Below are 24,050 nucleotides of genomic sequence, written 5' to 3' on the forward strand. Positions count from 1 at the left end.
TGACTTAGAAATGTATCACCAATCCTTCAGTGTCGCTCAGTGAAGATGCTGGAAACCAACCCCCCCCCTCCCCGATAGCATTGTGGTTGTATTTACACCAAACAGACATCAGTCATCACCACTTTCTCCACTGATGGAGAATAAATGCTGACCCGACCAACAACATCCACACCTCATGAATGAAAGAAAACAATAAGCTCCCAGCAGGACACGAGCAGAGTTCAGCTGAGGATAGAGCTCTAGAATGTCCAGAAGGAAGAATTTTGCCAGAAGTCAGCTTTAGAACCTCTTCAACGAAATGTGACCACTCACTAGCCACACAAACACTGGCACAGACAGCTTCAGAGCTCATGTTCTGAGCCCAGTGACGGTGTTGTAGCCTGTGGAACTTCCACAGTGAGAAAGAGCAACATTTCAGGTCACACATCTTCAGGTTTCACTGTGACACAGCATCAGTGCATGCAGCACTGTTTGCTAACTCAACAACAAAAGCCCAGCTTCAGAGAGTGAACAATCCTTACTCACAACAATTACAAAGAGCCAATCTGAGCCAGCGTGTGATGTGACATAGGAAACGTTGCAATGTAATGTACCCAAGGCACAAAGATCACAAACTAAACCAAGAGCAAAACAATGACATAGCTGACCACGGAGGTGGCAATAGCCCACAAGTGTCCTTTATTTATAGACAAGTTGAAATAATATAATCTTACTCTGCTTAGGGGCATGGAGTTCACTGGACTTTCCTCTTGTAAAGATGATGAAATCCTCCCTCTTTCATAGGCCATGTCGAAGTCTGAGCAAACTCCTTTTTGTATCCCTGAAAGGCCAGTAAAACATGCAGTTACAACCCTCGAGTTGTGAAATGGAATGAACTGCAATTCATTCGCTGCACAACATTCACTATATGTTCAGCAAAATCAGTCTTTCACCAGATTATTACCTGGCATCACTGTTTGAGAGAACAGTCAATAATCAATGCATAGGGAGGAACAGATTGGCCCGGTACAGGAGTAGGGAGGTGTAGTGAGGAAACAAAGGGAAGGACAAGGAGCAGGAGGGTAGGTTGTGGGAGAAAGAGGAGGGAAGTAGATAGAGGGGGAGTGTTGGGAGACAGAGGATGGACAGAATAAGAAAACAGTTTAAAATAGCTAACAATGTGACATTCCCCTTTAATAGATCAACTAGAAAGTGCAGATACAGCTGTACTATCTGCCAATTCCATAAATGAATTTCAGTTTGGTTCTTAGAATATTAAAATTAAAAACTGAGAATATCTTTAAATGATGTAATCTGGGTGCACTTTTGAAGATACTGCTGTATATACTGTCGAAATGTTGTCCCTGGTCTTACCAGAAATATCCAATGGCATGGATATACAGCGGCTCAGCAATGCTCCCCGATTATTCTCCAAAATTGGTCCTTTTAATACTTCATTTCCTGTAGGCAGGCAGACAGATGGACAGAGAGAGAGAGAGAGAGAGAGAGAGAGAGAGAGAGAGAGCGCTAATGCATTGTGAATAGCACAACCACAGGGTCAACACTAGACTGGCTGCCTCAGCACAGAGGCTGTTCCTGTAGGAATGAGGAGATGTGGTCACCCTCTGGGTCGAGAAACTGTGAAGAAAGTCCATATATTTGACATGTAATGTACATCATCAACACTGAATACAAATGCAAACAATCTCTCTCTCTCTCTGTCTCACACACACACAATGTTGAGGTTGGATGATCACATGAATACTTTTTATAAATTTTAGGAATGAAAGTATATTTCTGGAGGAAACATTACTTGGCTCAGGGACGTTGCATTAGACGGACACCTAGAGAAGAAACACACAAGCAATCTCAATATTTGTGACCATTTGAGTCTGTCTCCGCCTCACACACTATCCCTTTCTCAACTCTTGTCTATACTACTGAGGCTGCTTTAATGAAATACTGGTAAAATGAAAGCCTGTGTTGAGCACTGTTCCATGTTCCACCACCAACGTTCAAAACAGAGTATGACCATGCTGCTTCTTTAACAAGGTCACGTTACCCTTGGTTTTTCTTCTCAAAAGGGTTGTACGAGGCAGAGTTGCTGAGATGTCGGTTTGGATGGGTTTTAGGGCCAATTTGATTATAGCTGACAGGCACTGCCTCAAGCAAAAGGCTTTCAGGTTTAAAAAAACCATTGTACAAACCAAGGGGATTGGCCAGTTCTCCCAGCTCAGATTGGTTTTAGCAGGCAGTCAGTTTTTTTTTCCCAGGCTTCTGGCCAAAGAATCAGCTCCATGGAAGAAGGTGTTCCATGCTGAATCCCTCTACCACCTCTCTCTCTCTCTCCAGTGAGACCCTGTGTTTGATTGTCCCTTTTGTGCCAATTAAATTGGGATGGTCTGTTGGGTTTTCAGGTCGAGTCATAGAGATGTACAGCATGGAAACAGAACCCTTCAGTCCAACCCGTCCATGCCAACCAGATATCCCAACCCAATCTAGTCCCACCTGCCAGCGCCCGGCCCATATCCCTCCAAACCCTTCCTATTCATACACCCATCCAAATGCTTCTTAAATGTTGCAATTGTACCAGCCTCCACCACATCCTCTGACAGCTCATTCCATACACGTACCACCCTGTGTGTGAAAAAGTTGCCCCTCAGATCTCTTTTATATCTTTCCCCTCTCACCCTAAACCTATGTCCTCTAGTTCTGGACTCCCCGACCCCAGGGAAAAGACATTGCCTATTTCCCTTATCCATGCCCCACATAATTTTATAAACCACTATAAGGTCACCTCTCAGCCTCCGACACTCCAGGGAAAACAGCCCCAGCCTGTTCAGCCTCTCCCTACAGCTCAAATCCTCCAACTCTGGCAACATCCTTGTAAACCTTTTCTGAACCCTTTCAGGTTTCACATCTTTCCAATAGGAAGGAGACCAGAATTGCTATTCTCTATTCTGTTCTCCTTTGTTTGTGTTTCATTTAGTACTCTGCAAATAAATTCTGTCTTGTTTGAAACTAAGTATCTGGGCCAGTTGTATCCCTCCTGAAATACCCCCTTCATACCTGCTGCAAACAACTAGCAGAGTTAGGGTCTGGGCTACTTGCCTGAAATGTTTTGAGGGGGTCTGGCCTGGTCCATAACAAGAGACAGACAGACACAGAAATGATTAAAAGAGTAATGTAATATTTCACGCTCCTAATATATCAGATGCCCTGTAGCTCCAAAGCTGTCAGAGGTAGGATCAGCTTGACCCCAGGATGATGGCTTCTCATCCAGCCACAACAGGAGTTAGCGAGGCTCTTACTGGTTAGAGGTGACCTGTCCTTGTTACTCTCTAGATCCCCACAAGCAATGTCCAACACAACATCGTGGGCCAAGGGGCCTGGTCCTGTGCTATACGTTCTGATTTCACAGATGTGGTCTCTTGGAAACAGGGACTTGTGGGGGCCACAGAGAGCTCCCTCCCAATCTAGTGACACAGAAGTGAAGTGCATTACTGCCCCAGCTGGATCGACAGGGCCCAGACCAGGAGCTGCCGTTCTGAGGCAGATACACTGTTGTCCACATCCACCAAGTCATCAGTGAGCTATAGGTTAATGCAAGTGTATGGGAAGACTCTGCCTGTTCGAAGTCACACTATACGTCCTAACAGGACACAGTTACAGCTCTCTGAGTTAGAAGTTTCCTGGACATTTAGTGTATGATCTCTTCACACTTTGAATGGGATGCTGAAGACTCACAACTGTCACCCAGGTGTCTCATACACAAAGGTTTGTAAGAAGCTTGTTATTAGTAACCAGAAGTGTTAGTTTTTGAAAAGAAAATTGAAAAAAGGTTGTTACTTTCCTTAGCAGATTCAGCTCACCTAGTAAAAAATAATACTACAAATCGGAAATAAAAACAGAAATTGCTGGAGAAACTCAGCAAGTCTGGCAGCATCTGTGGAGAGAGAAACAGAGTTACCATTTTGAGTCATATCAAATTTGAACCATGAACCTCTGTTTTTCTCCACAGCTACTGCTGGACTTGCTGAGTTTCTCTGGTACTGTACGTTTGTATTTCATCTGAGACTCTGACACAGTGTCTAAACAGCTTGATCTATGGAGAATGAGATGCATCACTGACCTATTGGAACCATTTGGGTTTCCTCACTAAGTTCTATAGATGTTGCCTTCTCTTGCTCATTCGGAAGAGGTAGACCTGCTTCACTGGTACTTGATGTAGTTACTAGGCGAGGTTCAGTGACTTCAGTATTTGACATGGGTTCAATGGGAGCGATTGAGACCCGTTTCACCACCCGATTCGTCTCCTGCTTCTTTTTAACTATCCCCTCTCCTGTAGAGTCCTGTAATTTAGACTTTTTCTGGCTCTGTGTTTCATCCTGGTTCTCTGACTCTGTAAACATCTCCTTCTCCTTAGGGACCTTGGAGCGCTCTCCCTTCATTATGGACCGCCGCCTCAGTACTTTCTTTTGCCCTAAGCTAGGTGTGCCAACAATTTCAGCCTCGAACTTTACTATTACTACATACATGAAGTCTGGTGGTTCCTTCAACGCGGGGTCCAAAGGCATACCTTTATAAAAAGACAACGTCACAGGTGAATTTTCCATGTACCAAACTATGTGAAGGTCGGTTTTCCACAATTCCTCTTTTCTTTTGTAAAGAACACCAGCTCACAGATACCCTCAGCTGAAATCATTGAGCAGCACCATTCTCAGTTGTTGAGGTTGGTGCAGGTTTCCAATTTCTAGTTTTCTTACAGCAGCATAATTTAATAGAAGCTGCAGTACCACCTCATTCATTGGGGTCACCAGATTGTAGGATTGGGAGTGCAAATCAGACAGGACATGGGGTGGCTTTCAGGGGCAAGGTGTGAGAAACCATCTTATTATAAATACCCAGAAAATGGAGTAGACTAACACGAATTATTTACGAGAAATACTTGAATTTATCGAGCACTTTTTGCAACTTTGGTACATGCAAAAATATTTTACACCCTTGAAATGTTTCTGAAGTCACCAGGGTAATGGAGGAAAATGCAGTGAGCACCCTAGTTAGTGAAAACAAGCTGAACAATGCCAATCGGCCATGACACCATGCAACTCGCCTGTCCTTTCTCAAGTAGGGCAACAGAATCTTTCATGTCCTCCGACTAGGGAAGATGGAGCCTTGGTTCAGTATTGAACTTTAAAAGGTTGCATCTGAGATGATGCAGACTGGATGGTGGCCTTCTGTGTGTGGAGTTGTCCTTTGCCTGAACTCTCTGGTTCAAAATATAGCGATCCCGCTGAGCCAAACCTGACATCTAAAGCCATTTTACTTAAGCTGATGTTTTAAAATATGCTTGTTTTGGGAGCATTTTTCCACATATATTTGTAGCAACAAAATCTGGGTGAAAATAACAGCTCATTAAACAGGGCAAGCTTGGAGAAAAGAAAAGCAATAAAAAGTAGCTATTCTGAACATGACTAAACCTGAAAAAAGAAGACAGCGTAATCCAGTTAGATAGTCACCAAGTGCTGAAAAGGATAAGCACAGTACTTCCAACTTCACTGGGCTTTATAACAGATCAGCCGTGAGGAAAAATGTCAAATGTTAGCTTGTAAAAGCTCTCCAATCCTCCCCTAAAGCCAATTTACATTTACCTACCAATTTACATAACAATCCAGCAGCTTTGAGCCAATTACATAGTTTTGAACTCGAATCAGCATTTCAGTGGAAGAAATGCAGCAGACACTGTGCTCAGCATATCTCAGAACCAAGATCAAGCTAATATCCACTTTGGTGATGCTGCATTTGACCAGCTCTTCAGGGAGACCTCTCCTGGCTATCTTCAAATAATGTCATTATGACATTTTATGTCCATCTTAAAGTTAGAATAGAATTGAGGTTGGAAAAAATGGGATCATCTCCCTCACGGTGATGTTCCCCGGGATCATCCCCCTCACGGTGCGGTGTTCCCCGGGATCATCCCCCTCACGGTGCGGTGTTCCCCGGGATCATCCCCCTCACGGTGCGGTGTTCCCCGGGATCATCCCCCTCACGGTGCGGTGTTCCCCGGGATCATCCCCCTCACGGTGCGGTGTTCCCCGGGATCATCCCCCTCACGGTGCGGTGTTCCCCGGGATCATCCCCCTCACGGTGCGGTGTTCCCCGGGATCATCCCCCTCACGGTGCAGTGTTCCCCGGGATCATCCCCCTCACGGTGCGGTGTTCCCCGGAATCATCCCCCTCACGGTGCGGTGTTCCCCGGGATCATCCCCCTCACGGTGCGGTGTTCCCCGGGATCATCCCCCTCACGGTGCGGTGTTCCCCGGGATCATCCCCCTCACGGTGCGGTGTTCCCCGGGATCATCCCCCTCACGGTGCGGTGTTTCCTGGTTACTAACCCGTGATCATCTCCCTCACGGTGCAGTGTTCCCTGGTTACTAACCCGTGATCATCTCCCTCACGGTGCAGTGTTCCCTGGTTACTAACCCGTGATCATCTCTCTCACGGTGCGGTGTTCCCTGGTTACTAACCCGTGATCATTTCCCTCACAGTGCGGTGTTCCCTGGTTACTAACTCGTGATCATTTCCCTCACGGTGCGGTGTTCCCTGGTTACTAACCCGTGATCATCTCCCTCACGGTGCGGTGTTCCCTGGTTACTAACCCGTGATCATCTCCCTCACGGTGCGGTGTTCCCTGGTTACTAACCCGTGATCATCTCCCTCACGGTGCAGTGTCCCCTTGTTACTAACCCGTGATCATCTCCCTCACGGTGCGGTGTTCCCTGGTTACTAACCCGTGATCATCTCCCTCACGGTGCGGTGTTCCCTGGTTACTAACCCGTGATCATCTCCCTCACGGTGCGGTGTTCCCTGGTTACTAACCTGTGATCATTTCCCTCACAGTGCAGTGTCCCCTTGTTACTAACCCGTGATCATCTCCCTCACGGTGCGGTGTTCCCTGGTTACTAACCCGTGATCATCTCCCTCACGGTGCAGTGTTCCCTGGTTACTAACCTGTGATCATCTCCCTCACAGTGCGGTGTCCCCTTGTTACTAACCCGTGATCATCTCCCTCACGGTGCGGTGTTCCCTGGTTACTAACCCGAGATCATCTCCCTCACGGTGCGGTGTTCCCTGGTTACTAACCTGTGATCATCTCCCTCACGGTGCGGTGTTCCCTGGTTACTAACCCGAGATCATCTCCCTCACGGTGCAGTGTTCCCTGGTTACTAACCCGTGATCATCTCCCTCACGGTGCGGTGTTCCCTGGTTACTAACCCGTGATCATCTCCCTCACGGTGCGGTGTTCCCTGGTTACTAACCCGTGATCATCTCCCTCACGGTGCAGTGTTCCCTGGTTACTAACCCGTGATCATCTCCCTCACGGTGCGGTGTTCCCTGGTTACTAACCCGTGATCATCTCCCTCACGGTGCGGTGTTCCCTGGTTACTAACCCGTGATCATCTCCCTCACGGTGCGGTGTTCCCTGGTTACTAACCCATGATCATCTCCCTCACGGTGCGGTGTTCCCTGGTTACTAACCCGTGATCATCTCCCTCACGGTGCGGTGTTCCCTGGTTACTAACCCATGATCATCTCCCTCACGGTGCGGTGTTCCCTGGTTACTAACCCGTGATCATCTCCCTCACGGTGCGGTGTTCCCTGGTTACTAACCCGTGATCATCTCCCTCACGGTGCGGTGTTCCCTGGTTACTAACCCGTGATCATCTCCCTCACGGTGCGGTGTTCCCTGGTTACTAACCCGTGATCATCTCCCTCACGGTGCGGTGTTCCCTGGTTACTAACCCATGATCATCTCCCTCACGGTGCGGTGTTCCCTGGTTACTAACCCATGATCATCTCCCTCACGGTGCGGTGTTCCCTGGTTACTAACCCGTGATCATCTCCCTCACGGTGCGGTGTTCCCTGGTTACTAACCCGTGATCATCTCCCTCACGGTGCGGTGTTCCCTGGTTACTAACCCATGATCATCTCCCTCACGGTGCGGTGTTCCCTGGTTACTAACCCGTGATCATCTCCCTCACGGTGCGGTGTTCCCCGGGATCATCTCCCTCACGGTGCGGTGTTCCCTGGTTACTAACCCGTGATCATCTCCCTCACGGTGCGGTGTTCCCTGGTTACTAACCCGTGATCATCTCCCTCACGGTGCGGTGTTCCCTGGTTACTAACCCGTGATCATCTCCCTCACAGTGCAGTGTCCCCTTGTTACTAACCCGTGATCATCTCCCTCACGGTGCGGTGTTCCCTGGTTACTAACCCATGATCATCTCCCTCACGGTGCGGTGTTCCCTGGTTACTAACCTGTGACCATCTCCCTCACAGTGCAGTGTCCCCTTGTTACTAACCTGTGACCATCTCTCTCTCAGTGTTGTGTTCCCTGGATACTGCCCTGGGATCACCTCTAATTTCCTTTGTCTACTACGGCTTGGCCCTCCGACCCATTTTGCTTTTATGCTGGACAGGAATAAACAGTTGTTGCAGCTCATCATCCTTGAATGTTTGTCATTACCTCTCCACTGTCATCCCTTTCAGTAACTCTCCCCTATCTATCAAGGCCAATCCATGCCTCCTATCTTCATAGTTTCCTTTATTAAGATTCAGCACCCTAGTCTCCAAATCAACTACCTCACTCTACATCTTAATAAAATAATTCTATCACGTTATAGTTGCTCATCTCCAATGGGTCTCGCACAGCTAGATTGGCAATGATCATTACATAATACCCAGCCTAAGATAGCCTGTTGTCTCATTGGTGCATCCATATATTGATCAAGAAAGCCATCCCGTATACACTCCAGGAATTCCTCCTCTACGTTGCTGTGGTTAATTTGATTTGCCCAATCTATGTGCAGATTAAAATCATTCATGATCACTGATACTCGGACTTTCAAAAAGTGTTCAATAAAGTCCTGCGTAAGAGATTATTGTGCGAGATTAAAGCACGAGATTGGGGCAAGTGTATTGAGATGGATAGAAAACTGGTTGGCAGACAGGAAACTAAGAGTAGGAATTAATGGGTCATACAGAATCCTTTTCAAATTGGCAGGTAGTAACTAGTGGGGGTGCCATGGGAATCTGTGCTGGGACCCCAGCTATTCACAATATATATTCATGATTTGGATGAGGGAACAAAATGTAACATCTCAAAGTTAGCAGATGATACCAAGTTGGATGTGACGGGATGCAGAGACCCTGCAGCACAATCTGGACAGGTTGGGTGAATAGGTAAACCAATGGCAGATGCATTATTATTTGTATAAATGTGGGGTATTCACTTGGAAGCAAAAGTAAGATAGCAGATTACTACACTCCAGAGTTCTGAAGGAAGACAGCTGAAGAGATGGTGGAGGAGTTAATGATGTGATTTCAGGAATTACTAGAATCAGGGAGGGTTCCAGAGGACTCGAAAATCGTGAACGTGACACTGCTGTTAAAAAGGAAGTAAGGCAAATGACAGAAAATTACAGACTGATTAGCCTAACCTCAGTCGTGGGTAAGATCCTGGAATCCTTTGTGAAGGATGAGGTTTCTGAATACTTGGAAGTGTGTGGTAAAATAGGGCAAAGTCAGCATGGTTTCATCAAGGGGAGGTCATACCTGACAAATCTGCTACAATTCTTAGTGGAAGTAATAAGCAGGTTACACCAAGGAGAGCCAATGGATATTATCTATCTGGACTTCAAGAAGGTCTTTGACAAGGTGCCGCACAGGAGGCTACTGAGTAACTGAAGGCATTCTGGCTAAGTTTGCAGATGATACCAAGATGGGTGGAGGTGCAGGTAGCATTGAGGAGGTGGGGAGGCTGCAGGAGGATTCGGACAGGATAGGAAAGTGGCCAAAGAAGTGGCAGAAGGAGAACAATGTGGGAAAGTGTGAGGTCATGCACTTTGGTTGGAAGAATAGAGGCATGGACTATTCTCTAAATCAGGAGAAAATTCAGAAGTCTGAAGTGCAAAGGGACTTGGGGGAGATCTAGTCCACAATTCTCTCAAGGTAAACCTGCAGGTTGAGGCAGTAGTTAGGGAGGCAAATCCGATTATGGTAGTTATTTCAAGAGGGCTTGAATATGAAAGCAGGGATGTACCTCTGAGGCTCTATCAGTCTCTGATCAGACCACATTTGGAATATTACGTGCAGTTTTGGGCCCCATATCTCAAGGAAGCATGTACTGGCCTTGGAGCATGTTCAGAGCAAGTTCACGAAAATAATCTCAGGAATTAAAAGTTTAACATATCAGGAATGTTTGAGGAATCTGGGTCTATGCTCGATGGAGTTTAGAAGGATGGGGTGGGGGTATCTAATGGAAACTTACAGAATACGGAATGGCCTGGACAGAGCAGATGGTGGGAAGATGTTTCCATTGGTAGGAGAGACTGGGACCCAAGGGCACAGCATTAGAGTAAAAGGAAGACCTTTTAGAATGGAAATAAGGAGAAACTTCTTCAGCCAGAGAGTGGGGAATCGATGGAATTCATTCCCACAGAAGGCTGTGGAGGCCGGGTCGTTGAGTATATTTAAGACTGAGATAGATAGGTTCTTGAGGATCAAGGGGATCAAGGGTTCATAGACTCCCTACGGTGTGGAAACAGGCTATTTGGCCCAATAAGTCCACACTAACCCTCCGAAGAGTAAACCATCCAGACCCATTCCCCTACCCTATTACTCTACATTTACTTCTGACTAATGCCCCTAACCTACACATCCCTGAACACTATTGGTAATTTCCCACGGCCAATCCACCCTAACCTGCATATCTTTGAACTGTGGGAGGAGACCCACGCAGACACAGGGAGAACGTGCAAACTCCACATAGACAGTCACCCGAGAATGGTATCAAACCTATGTCCCTGGTGCTGTGAGGCTGCAGTGCTAACCACTGAGCCACTGGGCTATTTTCTGGGTGGTAGATTGTTAAGGTGCAAAGATGGCCTTTAGTAGAGTGATATGCTCTACGTGTTGGATGTGGGAAATGAGGGAGAGTTTCCACATTACTGATGATTATGTAACACCAGGGTTATACTCCTTCAACAAGGAGCAGTGCTCCGAAAGCTAGTGCTTCCAAATAAACCTGTTGGACTATAACCTGGTGTGGTGTGATTTTTAACATTGTCCACCCCTGTTCAACACTAGCACCTCCACATAATGACTGATGATTATGTCTTAGGAAGTGCGTTTGGCTGCGAATCCTATCACTTTGCACAGAAAGTGGCAGTTACAGGCAATGTAAAATTTACAGGATCTAGGGAATGTGATGGATGGCAGTTATAGAAAGGGAAAAAAATCACAGATATAGTCAGGCAGATGGTTACCGCCAGGAAAGCTAGGAGAGGGAGGCAGGTAGTCTCCTGTGGCTATTCCCATCTCAAACAAGTATGCTGCTCTGGAAAATGTAGTGGGTGATGGACCCTTAGGGGAATGCGGCAACAACAGCCAAATTTCTGTTACCAAGACTGACTCAAATGTAACAAAGAGAACGTAAGATGCAAGCGGCTGATTGTGATAGAGGACTCTCTAGTCAGAGACAGAGCCAGACATTTCGGCAGCTGACAGTGAATAATCAGAATGGTGTGTTACCTCCCTGGTGCCAGGATCAAGGCCATCTGAAAGTATGCAGAATATTCTCAAAGGGGAGAGGGATCAGCAGCAGGTCATTGTACACATTGGGACCAACAACGTAGGAAGAGAAAAGGACGAGACTCCGAAGGGAGAATATAGGCAAGAATTTAAAAGCAAGGTCCATGGGGGTGGTAATATCTGGATTACTCCTGGTGCTATGAGCTAGTGAGGACAGGAATAGGAGGATAGAGCAGATAAATGCATTGTTGAGGTGCAGATGCAGGGGAGAGGGTTCACATTTTTGGATCATTGGATTCTCTTCTGGGGTGGAAGTGACCTGTACAAGGAGGACGGATTGCATCTGAATTGGAAGGGGACTAATATACTGGCAGGGAGATCTTCTAGAGTTGCTCAGGAGGATTTAAACAAGTGGTAGGAGGGGGAAGAGGGTGGGACCCAGGGAGATAGTGAGGAAAGTGATCAGCCTGAGACTGGTACAGTTGGGAAAAGGAGTAAGTCAAACAGCGCAGACAGGAACAAAGCAGAGAACAAGGTAGGACTGACAAATTAAACAGCATTTATTTCAATGTACGAGGCCTAACAGGGAAGGCAGATGAACTCACGGCATGGTTAGGAACATGGGATTGGGATATCATAGCAATTACAGAGATGTAGCTCAGGGATGGACAGGACTAGCAGCTTAGTGCTCCAGGATACAAATGCTATAGGATGGGGGCAAGAGAGAAGGAATAGCATTTCTGATAAGGGATAACGTTACAGCTGCACTTAGGGAGGTTATTCCTGGAAATATGTCCAGCAAAGTCACTTGGCTGGAACCGAGAAATAAAAAAGAGAAGATCGCCTTATTGGGATTGTACTGTAGGCCCCACAATACTCAGTGAGAAATTGAGAAACAAATTTATAAGTAGGTCTCAGTCATCTGTAAGAATAATAGGATTGTTATGATAGTGGATTTTAACTTTCCAAACATAGACTGGGACTACCATAGTATTAAGGGTCTAGATGGAGAGGAATTTGTTAAGTGAGTACAAGAAAATTTTCTGATTCATGTGCAGGTGATGCAACTCCTACAGAAGGTGCAAAACCTGACCTACTCTTGGGAAATAAGGCAGGGCAGGTGACTGAGGTGTCAGTGGGGGAGCACTTTGGGGCCAGCAACCATAATTCCATTAGTTTCAAAATAGTAATGAAAAAGAATAGACTAGATCTAAAAGTTGAAGTTCTAAATTGGAGAAAGGCCACTTTTGATGGTATTAGGCAAGAACTTTCAAATGCTGACTGGGGGCAGATGTTCACAGGTAAAGGGATGGCTGGAAAATGGGAAGCCTTCAGAAATGAGATAACAAGAATCCAGAGATAGTATATTCCTGTTAGGGTGAAAGGGAAGGCTGGTAGGTATAGGGAATGCTAGGTGACTAAAGAAATTGAGGGTTTGGTGAAGAAAAAAGGAAACATATGTCAGGTATAGACAGGAGAGATCGAGTGAAACCTTAGAAGAGTATAAAGGAAGTAGGAGTATACTTAAAAGGGAAATCAGGAGGGCAAAAAGGGGACATGAGATAGCTTTGGCAAATAGGGCTGAGACTAATCCAAAGGAATTTTTTAAATACATTAAGGACAAAAGTGTAACTAGGGCAAGAATAGGGCCCCTCAAAACCAGCCAGGCAGCCTCTGTGCAGAACCGCAGGAAATGGAGGAGATACGAAACAAGTATTTTGCATCAGTGTTTACTATGGAGAAGGACATGGAAGATACAGAACATGGGGAAACTGATGGTGACATCTTGAAAAATGTCCACATTACAGAGGAGGAAGTGTCTCAAAATGCCTAAAAGTAGATAAATCCCCAAGAACTAATCAGGTCATAGGCACAGCGGGAAGCTAGAGAAGTGATTGCTGGGCCACTTGCTGGGATATTTGTATCATCGATAGTCACAGGTGAGGTGTCGGAAGACTGGAGGTTGACTAACGTGGTACCACTGTTTAAGAAGGGCGGTAAAGACAAGCCAGGGAACTATAGACCGGTGAGCCTGACCTCGGTGGTGGGCAAGTTGTTGGAGAGAATCCTGAGGGACAGGATTTACATGTATTTGCATGGGCAAGGAGTGATTGCGGATAGTCAAATGGCTGCGTGTGTGGGAAATCATGTCTGACAAACTTGATCGAGGAGTGGCAGATGGAGTTTAATTTAGATAAACCAGAGGTGCTGCATTTTGGAAAGGCACATCAGGGCAGGACTTATACACATAATGGCGAGGTCCTGGGGAGTGTTGCAGAACCAAGAGACCTTGGAGGGAAGGTTCATAGCTTCTTGAAAGTGGAATCTCAGGTAGATAGGATAGTGAAGGTAGCATTTGGTATGGTTTCCTTTATTGGTCAGCGCACTGAGTACAGGAGTTGGGAGGTCATGTTGCAGCTGTACAGGACGTTGGTTAGGCCACTGTTGGAATATTGTGTGCAATTCTGGTCTCCTTCCTATCGGAAAGATGTTGTGAAACTTGAAAGGTTTCAGAAAAGATTTACAAGGATGTTGCCAGGGATGGAGGATTTGAGTTATAGGGAGAGGCTGAACAGGCTGGGGCTGTTTTCCCTGGAGCGACGGAGGATCAGGGGTGACCTTATAGAGGTTTACAAAATTATGAGGGGCACGGATAGGATAAATAGGCAAAGTCTTTTCCCTGGGGTTGATGGAGTCCAGAACTTGAGGGCATAGATTTAGGGGGAGAGGGGAAAGATTTAAAAGGGACCTAAAAGGACAGGATTTTTACACAAAGGGTAGTGTAAGTATGGAATGAGCTGTTAGAGGAAGTGGTGCAGGCTGGTACAATTACAGCATTTAAAAGGCATCTGGATGGGGTATATTAATAGGAAGGTTTTAGAGGGATATGGGATATGCACTGTCAAATGGGACTAGATTAATTGAGGATATCTGGTCAGCATGGATGAGTTGGGTCGAAGGGTCTGTGTCCGCGCTGTACATCTCTATGACCATTAGAAATTGCTGCCGAAAAGGTTAAATGCATATCCTTGCAGGAGATCAAAGTAATGGGATAGTGACACCTAGAGGTCAATCACCAGCTGTACACCTGCCTTGAACCATTTCAAACCCTGATGTGGAGTATTGGACTGGGGTGGACAAAGTTAAAAATCACACAACCTAGCGTTGTATGGTTTCTAACATTTTCAAACCCTGCAGCTCACACAGGAAAACTTACAGTTTAATCAAAGTATGCTAACTCAAATAAATTGAAATGTCAAATAAATGTCACTATATTTCAAAGCTTTCCACTGCTGCACAGGTCCTTACCACTAACCAGCCCTCAAACCCGGAATTGGACATGGAGTCTGAATAAAACTTTGTTGCCCAATCAATGGGAAAACAGTGAGGAGAATTACAGGAGAATTCATGCCAGTCTGTCACTTTGTGATTCTTAATCAAAGGATTGCGTTTTCAATCTTGAATTGGTAGGTGGCATATCCAGTAATTATCTTCAGCTCTTTGAGTTTGAGTTCAGAATTCGAGGGGCAGGTGGAGTCACTAGGGAGAGTCAAAGGATCTGTTCCAGGAGTAGGGCACCCCACAGGCAGACAGAGTGGAGGACAGTCAATGGGCAGCTATTAGGAAGAAGCAGGAAGTACGAGAAGCCTCAGTGTGTGAGGCCACCATCAAACCAGAATGGGAGGTTGCTCAGACACAATACCCTGAAGGAGGGCAGTCTTGGCTATAGCACCAACCTCTAGATTACCTTTGGTGCCTTGTATTGGCAGAAGTAGCAATAGGAAGATAGGGAGGATTCATGCCTGGAGTGAAGCATAGTGCAGGAGGAAGGGTTCACATTCTTGGCTCAATGGGGCCAGTCTGGGGGCAAAAGGCACCTACTCAAAAGGAGTACATTGCATCTCAATGGGACTTAGACCAACGATCTTGGGAGCTTAAAAACCAAAAGAACGGTGGATGCTGGAAATCTGAAACAAAACCAATAAGAGAAATCACAGGAAAAAAACCTTAGCAGGTCTGGCAGCATCTGTGGAGTTCTGAATAACATTAACTCTGCTTTCTCTCCACAGGTGCTGCCAGACGTGCTGAGTTTTTCCAGCAATTTCTGTTTTTGTTTTTGATCTTGTGAGTATCCCCACTTGTGTGGTTTGGGCATGTTTAAACTAAACTGGGTGGGCACCAGTATGTATAAGAAAAGAGGAATAAGGTGCTGAAAGGAGTGAGCGTGTTCGATAGTACTGGATAGGAAAGCACTACCAAGCCAGATAGGAACAGAATAAGAGACATGCAAGGAATCCACTGGTGAAAAACATAAATAACCACATGGAATGTAATATAAAATTCTGCAGAAATTCAGGCATCATCTGTACTGAGAGAAACAAAGTTAATGTTTCCAATCCAATATGACTCTTTTTCACAAGATGTCATGTAGTGGCACTAAAATAAACATGGTTAAATGTGTGTGTGTGTGTCTGTCGGTGTTTGTGTGTCTGCGTGTGTGTAACACTCCCTCACCTCTCTCCTGTCTTTCAGTTTTGGCAACAACTCCAGTCCACCCTCTCAGACCTGGCAGAACGCTCCATCGGCCATACATTGGCTGTGCCAAAGTGTCCTTTATTCTGTGATCAAAAGAGAGGATGCCCCTGATAGGTCAAGCACAGAATCTATTTGGTTAAATTTGAGAATCGTAAAGTGTGTAATAGTTTACTGGGGGCATTCTATTGTCTCCAAATAGCGAAGGAACAAATTGAAGAGAAACCATAGTGATGGGCAAAAACTACGGAATCCCAAAACTGTGAGACTAAAAATACTTCAATATTGAGTGGGATAAATGGGGTTGAGTAATGGGAAACTAAAGAGGGGATTTCTGAAATGCGCACTGGGAACCTCCCTGATCAGCATGTTTTTAAGTTCAATTAGGAAGGAGACACTGTTGAATCTCGTGATGACAAATGTAAGTGGCGGGGGGGGGGGGGGGGGTGTCTAAGTGGGCCAAGAGTCAATAGGGTGAGAGAAAACTTATGAACCGCAAGGTCCCAACTTTAGTGGTGGATCGAGCCAGCAAGAAGTCAGACCATTGGGCAGTTTGCAACAGAACATTGGTTTAATTTTTAAGGAAGAGATGTTCTGGGTACAGGCCGAGCATATTCCAACAAGAGGGAAGGACAGGCAACCAAAGGCAGGGCTCCTTGGCTAGGAAAGGAAATAAAGAATATTAGGTAACAAATTAAAAAAGGAGGGTGATGGGAATTCTACAAGACCGAACCAGACATAAGGTGGCGATATATGTTTAATGGAGCAGGACTAATCATAGCCTTACAGCCCAAGGTGATAAAGGATGATAACAGACTGACTTGCAAAAACCATTCAATCCTCCCACGATACAAGGGAGCTGCCAGAGGATTGGAAAGTGGCATACATAGCACTTCTGACTAAACGAATGGTGCAACTAGTAACTACAGGTGGGTCAATTTGACATCAAATAAAAGTAAAATACTGCAGATGCTGAAAATCTGAAATAAAGGGAGAAAATGTTGTAGAAACTCAGCAAGTCTGGCAGTATCTGAGGAGGGAAGACTAAATGTTTCAAGACAATCTGACTTTGGCAGAACAATCTGACATCTGTATTGGGTAAGCTCTTAGAATCAATAATCAGACAAAACAAAAATCAACAAGCATTAAAAGTTTGAGTTAGTTAAGGAGAACCAGCATAATTTGTGTTTGATTAATTTAACACAAAGTTGGAGGACGAAACGTAACAAGATGTCTATTTAGATTTGAGGAAAGCTTTTGACTATGCGCCACATAAAGACTAGTTAACAAAACTGAGTCTCAAGGAAAAGAAGGATCAATGTCAATGATTAAAAAAAATAGAAAACATGATTTGATTGTAAAATGGTTAACTGTCAGACTGAGTAGTGAGTGGTGTTTCCCAAAGGTCAGTGCTGGGGCTACTGCTTTTTCTGATATAGATGCATCGTGAACTTGATATTGGAATACAGCTTAAAATGTCAAAAGTTGCTGATGTTACAAACTTGAAGCTATGGTACGCAGTGAGGATGGTACAAACTGACTGCAACAGGATATGGATGCTCCAAGGGAAAGGGCAGACAAGTAGCAGATGGAATTTATTGGAAATGTGAGGTTCTGCATTTTGGCAGTAGTGAGAGTGAGAGAGCACGAGCAAGAGTGCAGGCAATTGTGGACGAAAGGCGTAATTCTGAAGAGTATGGGGAGACAGAAGGACCTTGGAGTAACTGCGTTAATCTTTAAAGGTAGCACAAGGTGATGAGAGAAGGGGTAACAAACTACATAAATTCGTTCACTATTCACAAATAGGCTATTGAGTACAAAAGCAGGAAAGCTATGCTGAACATTTGTATAGCTCTGGTGAATCACAACCAGAGGAATGTAGCCAGCTTTTGTCACTCCAATTTAGGAAGGGTTTAGGTTCCCTGAGAGGGTGCACAGGAGATTTACTAGAATTTAGCGACAAAGTTCAACTGGAGAAGGTGGGGTAGGTAGGAAAGGGGCCTTCAGGAATGCATGACAGAGGTGTACCAGGATACAACAGATTTACTTGGGGTGATACACAGGGTCACAGTTTAACATCGCATCAGGAAGATAGCATCTCAGATAGCAAACCACTCCCTCAATACTGCACTAGACTGTTCTGCTAATGACTTAGAGTGCGACCTGAACCTTCTGATTCATGATGTGGAGGTGCCACTGTTGGACTGGGGTCGACAAAGTTAAAAATCACATGACACCAGGTTATAATCCAACAGGTTTATGTGAAAGTACAAGCTTTCAGAATGCTGCTCCTTTGTTAGATAACTGGTATCACGGGATTTTTATCATGTGATTCACAGCAGCGAGTGTTGGTCACAACTGATAGAATAGGACTGAAGACAGTTTTGCTGAGAACGGTAGTGAAACTAGGGGACTCGAGTCTGAGTTAAGTCGCACTAGATTTAGTTTGTAGTTCTCATCTCAAAACCAGTTAAAGTCCATGAGGGAACAAGAGGCAAAGAGAGAAGCAGGTCTGTGGACTCTTGGTCTTCATAAATGAAGGAGGAGGTGAACAAGGATGAATTTCAAGACAGTATGAGGCTAAGACAGAAGCCAAGTCTCACAAAGACCTTCCATCCGAGCTTAACTATGAGCAATGCCATGGAGCGGAGGGCAGAGGGAGGCTACCACAGAATTGTAGAATTGTTACAGCAGGGAAGGAGGTCATTTGTTGTGTCTTTCATTGGTGCTCTCCGTGGCAGTGATTTACATAGGGCTGTTCTTCTCAAGTCTTTCTGTAGCCCTGCATATTACTCGTTTTCAGAAAACTCTTCTTGGGAATCTTGCTGCACCTTTTCTTACACCTGCACATTATTTCCAAAGTACAATGCCCAGAACATCCTGAACCAGTGCTCCATACTGTTGTATTAGGTAGCTACAGTTGGACATAGTACAGCATGGAAGAAAGGCTTTTCAGCTCATTGTGTCCAAGCCGGTCATCAAACATCCAAGTATTCTCATTGTATTTCCTAGCACTTGGTCCATGGCCATACATGAGCATTTCAACAGTTCATCTAAATACTTCGATGTCTTGAAGGTTATGGTTTTGACCACCCTTTCTAGCAGAGAGTTCCAGAAAACCACCACTCTCTGGTAAAAAAAAAAATTCCTCAAATTCTCTCAAAATTTTCTGCTCCTTCCCTTAAATTTATGCCCTCTAGTTACTGAATCCTTTCCTTGTCTCAATGTTTCTCCCTTTGTTATCCTAACTATGCCCCTCAACTTTATAGACCTCAATCAGGTAGCCCCTTAGCCTATCCAGTCACTCTTCATAGTTGTACTGGTCCTGGCAATATCCTGGTGAATCTCCTCTGCCACCCTTCCTTCAGTACAATCACATCCTTCCCATGGTGTGGTGGCCGGAACTGCACACAATACTCCAGCTGTGGTCTAACTAATGCTATCTTCGACTCCATCATAATCCCCTTGCTCTTGTATTCAATGTTCCAACTTAAAGGCAAACATCCCATATTCCTTCTTAACCACTTTATCCTTCAGTCCTGCAGCCTTCCTGCACACCAAGTTCCCTCTGATCTTCCATACTTCCCAGGGTCCTACCATTTCATCAAGTACTTTCCTGCATTGTGTAATCTCCCAAAATGTAACATCACACACTTTTCAGGATTAAATTCCTTTTGTCACTGTTTGGCCCGTCAGACCAGCCCACCTATATCATTCTGTACCTGAAGGTTTTTCACCTTGTGATTTACAACACTATCAATTTTTTGTTGTCTGCAAACTTACCGATGCTTCATCTCTAGATCTTTAACATCACTAAATGAGTGTCATGAAAACCGTGGAAGAAAGGAACTGCATGCTCTCCACAAGTTTTTCAGGCAACTCCATCTGTTGCCTGAAAAAGCCAGTGCACTGAAGACACTGAAAAGGTGTAGCTCACTTGTGTGCAAATATAGTTATTTTCCGAATTATTAGTCAGCCATAAATCTATTCCAGCTGAAAATCTGAAAAGCACATAAATGTAGTAATTACAGCCAAAATGTGTCTAGCATCAAATAAATAGTGGTTAGAAAACTCCTGCTGAGCTCCAAACAACCAGCCTGACTGTGCAGTAATAGAAGGCTATGCAAATATATGGAAAGAAATTCTATAAATGAGACTGTTGATGCAAATACTGCTTGGTACTGTGAATGTCACAATAATTAGGCAAATGAGAATGATAATCCCCTTCGTCTAACAATACTGCTTCTATACTTCAGATGCAGTGTTTTCAAACCAACTAGTGGGAAGTACAGTCTCCTTAAATATATGCATCTAAAGTGCTGGTGCATCAACTATTCAGTCACAAGTGATGACATGGAAAAAAAAACAGTTGAGTACATTCTAGTCAGTGTTGAAACTTTATTGCTGGAACAGCACAGCAGGTCAGGCAGCATCCAGGGAACAGGAGATTCGACGTTTCGGGCACAGGCCCTTCTTCTACATTCTAGTCAGACTTGCTGAAGATACGAAGTGGGAAAGCAAGTTGTGCGGTGGACAGAGATGGTTATAGGCAGATTAAGTGAGCAGGTAAAAATGGAGTATAATATGGGAAACATAGAATTTCATAAAATCTCTACAGTGTGGAAACAGGCCCTTCAGCCCAACAGGTCCACACCAATTCTCTAAAGAGTATCCCACCCAGACTCATTTCCCCTATTACTCTACACTTCTCCCTGACTAATGCACCTAACCTACACATCCCGGAATACTATGGACAATTTAGCACAGCCAATTCACCTAACATGCATATCTCTGGACTGTGGGAAGAAATCAGAGCACCCGGAGGAAACCCACGTAGACATGGGAAGGATATGCAAACTCCATACAGACAGTCGCTCGACGCTGGAATTGAACCAGAGTCCTTGGCGCTGTGAGGCAGCAGTGCTAACCACTGAGCCACAGTGCCATCCCATGAAGCTGCCTACTTGGTTGTTAAGACTACAAAAGCAAATTAATTAGAAGGAGGAAGAATGCTACAATATGGGAAGCTGTGCATCACCATAAATGAAACAGGAAGCATTTAGAAAGGCAAATGGAATTCTGGCCTTCATTGCAAGGAAGATGACAGCATAGAAACAGAGAAAGGACTCTGAATGCAGCACTTCAAGTAGGCAGCTTGCTGTCATCATCTCAAGGGCAACCAGTGACAGGCAATGAATACTGTTCCAGCTGATGACATCTTCACCCCATAAGTGAATAGAGAAGAGGTCTTGCTACAACTGTACCTCTAGTTTTTAGTCAGTGACTTGCACACAGCAAAAATCCTGATCACAAGGATTGAAATTGAGAGCTCTGGGAAAGATGGGAATAAGTTTGGGGAAGTAACAATGCATTCAAGAACCTTCTCCTACACCTTATTTTCAACATAGGTCTATGGAAAGACTGAACAAGTATGGGAAACACAGTCTTGTTTATTCTTTCATGGAGTGTGGGCCTCACTGGAAAGACCAAAACTTGTTATCCCTTCCCTATTGAGGTTGGTGTCATGCTCAGCTATTTCAGAGGGCAGTTAAGAGTGAAGCACATGGAGGCCAGACCAGATAAGGAGGCAGACTTCCTTCCCGCGATGACATTCATTAAACAGACGGATCCTGACAACAATTGACAGAAAGTTTGTGGTCACCATAACTGAGACTAACTTTCAGCGTTCTGGAAAGACCACTCCCTCCGTGACTCCCTCGTCAGGTCCACACCCCCCACCAACCCAACCCCCACTCCCGGCAACTTTCCCTGCAACCGCAAGAAATGCAAAACTTGCGCCAATACCTCCCCCCTTACTTCCCTCCAAGGCCCCAAGGGATCCTTCCATATCCGCCACAAATTCACCTGCACCTCCACACACATCATTTACTGCATCTGCTGCACCCGATGTGGCCTCCTCTATATTGGGGAGACAGGCCGCCTACTTGCGGAACGTTTCAGAGAACACCTCTGGGACACCCGGACCAACCAACCCAACCACCCCATGGCTCAACACTTCAACTCCCCCTCCCACTCCACCAAGGACATGCAGGTCCTTGGCCTCCTCCATCGCCAGACCATAGCAACACGGCGGCTGGAGGAAGAGCACCTCATCTTCCGCCTAGGAACCCTCCAACCACAAGGGATGAACTCAGATTTCTCCAGTTTCATTTCCCCTCCCCCCACCTTGTCTCAGTCCCAACCCTCGAACTCAGCACCGCCTTGCTAACCTGCAATCTTCTTCCTGACCTCTCCGCCCCCACCCCCACTCTGGCCTATCACCCTCACCTTAACCTCCTTCCACCTATCGCATTTCCAACGCCCCTCCCCCAAGTCCCTCCTCCCTACATTTTATCTTAGCCTGTTTGGCACACACTCCTAATTCCTGAAGAAGGGCTCATGCCTGAAACTCTATTCTCCTGCTCCTTGGATGCTGCCTGACCTGCTGCACTTTTCCAGCAACACATTTTCAGCTCTGATCTCCAGCATCTGCAGTCCTCACTTTCTCCTACTAACTTTCAGTTCCAGAGTTTTCTTTTTAAGAAACTAAATGAATTTAAACTGCACCAACTGTTGTGGTGGGGCTTGAATCCATTACCACTATGCTATCTGGATTAATATAACAGCATCATAACCAGGAAACCACCACCTCCCCCAACATTGGCAAAATCAAGTGATTCAAACAGACTGCCCACACAATAATCATCAATAATCACAACAATACAACTGTTGCTGTTTTGAACCAACACCCACCCTACCTGGGTCAAGAACCATCTTCCCAGCTGTATCCTTCTGATCTTCAGCTACTGACACACTGATGAAGCGGCGGTGTCGCACAGGGCTGGTCCGGGTGGTACAGATTAGTTGGGGAATCAGGCGCGATGGCTGGCTCTCCTGACATTAAACAAAGGACATGCTCACCATCAGTGTTAGAGAAGCAAATCCTTTTACACATACAGGCTGTTTGTAGGCCAGTCACCAAGTTATTAAATTAGACCTGCCACGTCACACCCTTGGGTGATCACACTCCAAAGGAAAGGATACCTGGAGTAGAATTTGCAATCACTAACTGCCCATATTGTTCACATTCCCACGTAGGAATCTACTAATTGCTGCTCTCCAGATGAAGCCCAGTTCTTCCACAGAGTGGAAACATATCCTGGGTCATTGGTGCTTATCAGTAAATGGGCTGTCAGAGAGTAGTCACACTCTAATGTCTTATCAGGTCATTATCTCATCAGCAATTTGGGAGATTACTGTTGTGCTAGTCATCAAGTTCCTGAAATGTGAGGAGGTGTAGGATTATTTATTTTGTTAACATGGATGCTGAACTCAATCACTCACCATCATGTCAAGCCATTTTCTATCAGTCTATCTCCATCAATTACAATTCACTTCTGAACAAAATGATTTTACATCAACCCTCCTGGATGATGACTACTCACAAACATATAAAAACGAATGCCCAGAAGCAGGTGGACATCCAGGTACAGAAAATTAATGACCGAGTGGGAAGCAGTTCACAGAGAAAGAGAAAGAGACATGCCAACTGCCTTCATTTTCACTGAGGGCAGAACAGGGGCTGCCTCCACCCACCAGAATCACTCCTGGAAAACCTCTAACCATCAGCTTGCAGAATACCACCCCCTACCCTCCTCATACCCCCACCACTCCTCTCAAACTCCACCCCACGCTAATCAGCCATTCCACATCTTCAGAGACAGTCCTTCAGAACTTTATATTCACTGTGGGTCAGAACAGAGCTTTCATTCAGGAGCTCTTCAAGACGAACAGAGATGACAGAAACATCAGCTCTCTACATGCAGAAGTTTGAAATTCTATTGTGTAATGCTGGCAAATGTAACTGTTACTGCTTCCCAATAGCATCTTCCACTCTTCTCTCACTGCCAACAGTCTACAAGACGTCCCACTCACTCCTTACCTGT

General features: G+C 45.3%; 1 protein-coding gene across 1 annotated transcript in view; it reads right to left on the reverse strand.

Annotated features, from left to right (window-relative positions):
* The window catches only part of pnpla6 (patatin-like phospholipase domain containing 6), a 157,838-nt gene that overhangs the window by 114,786 nt on the left and 19,002 nt on the right, over window positions 1–24,050 (reverse strand). The window contains exons 8-10 of the mRNA XM_087983348.1: window positions 22,863–22,998; window positions 1,354–1,440; window positions 714–820 (exon numbers count right to left, since the gene is read on the reverse strand). Coding sequence (XP_087839474.1) covers window positions 714–820; window positions 1,354–1,440; window positions 22,863–22,998 — 330 coding nt within the window. The remainder of the gene's footprint in view (window positions 1–713; window positions 821–1,353; window positions 1,441–22,862; window positions 22,999–24,050) is intronic.

This window comes from Chiloscyllium plagiosum, unplaced genomic scaffold (assembly GCF_037043375.1).
Source record: "Chiloscyllium plagiosum isolate Xiang-an unplaced genomic scaffold, Cpla_swu_hap1 HiC_scaffold_45, whole genome shotgun sequence".
NCBI classification, from domain to species: domain Eukaryota; kingdom Metazoa; phylum Chordata; class Chondrichthyes; order Orectolobiformes; family Hemiscylliidae; genus Chiloscyllium; species Chiloscyllium plagiosum.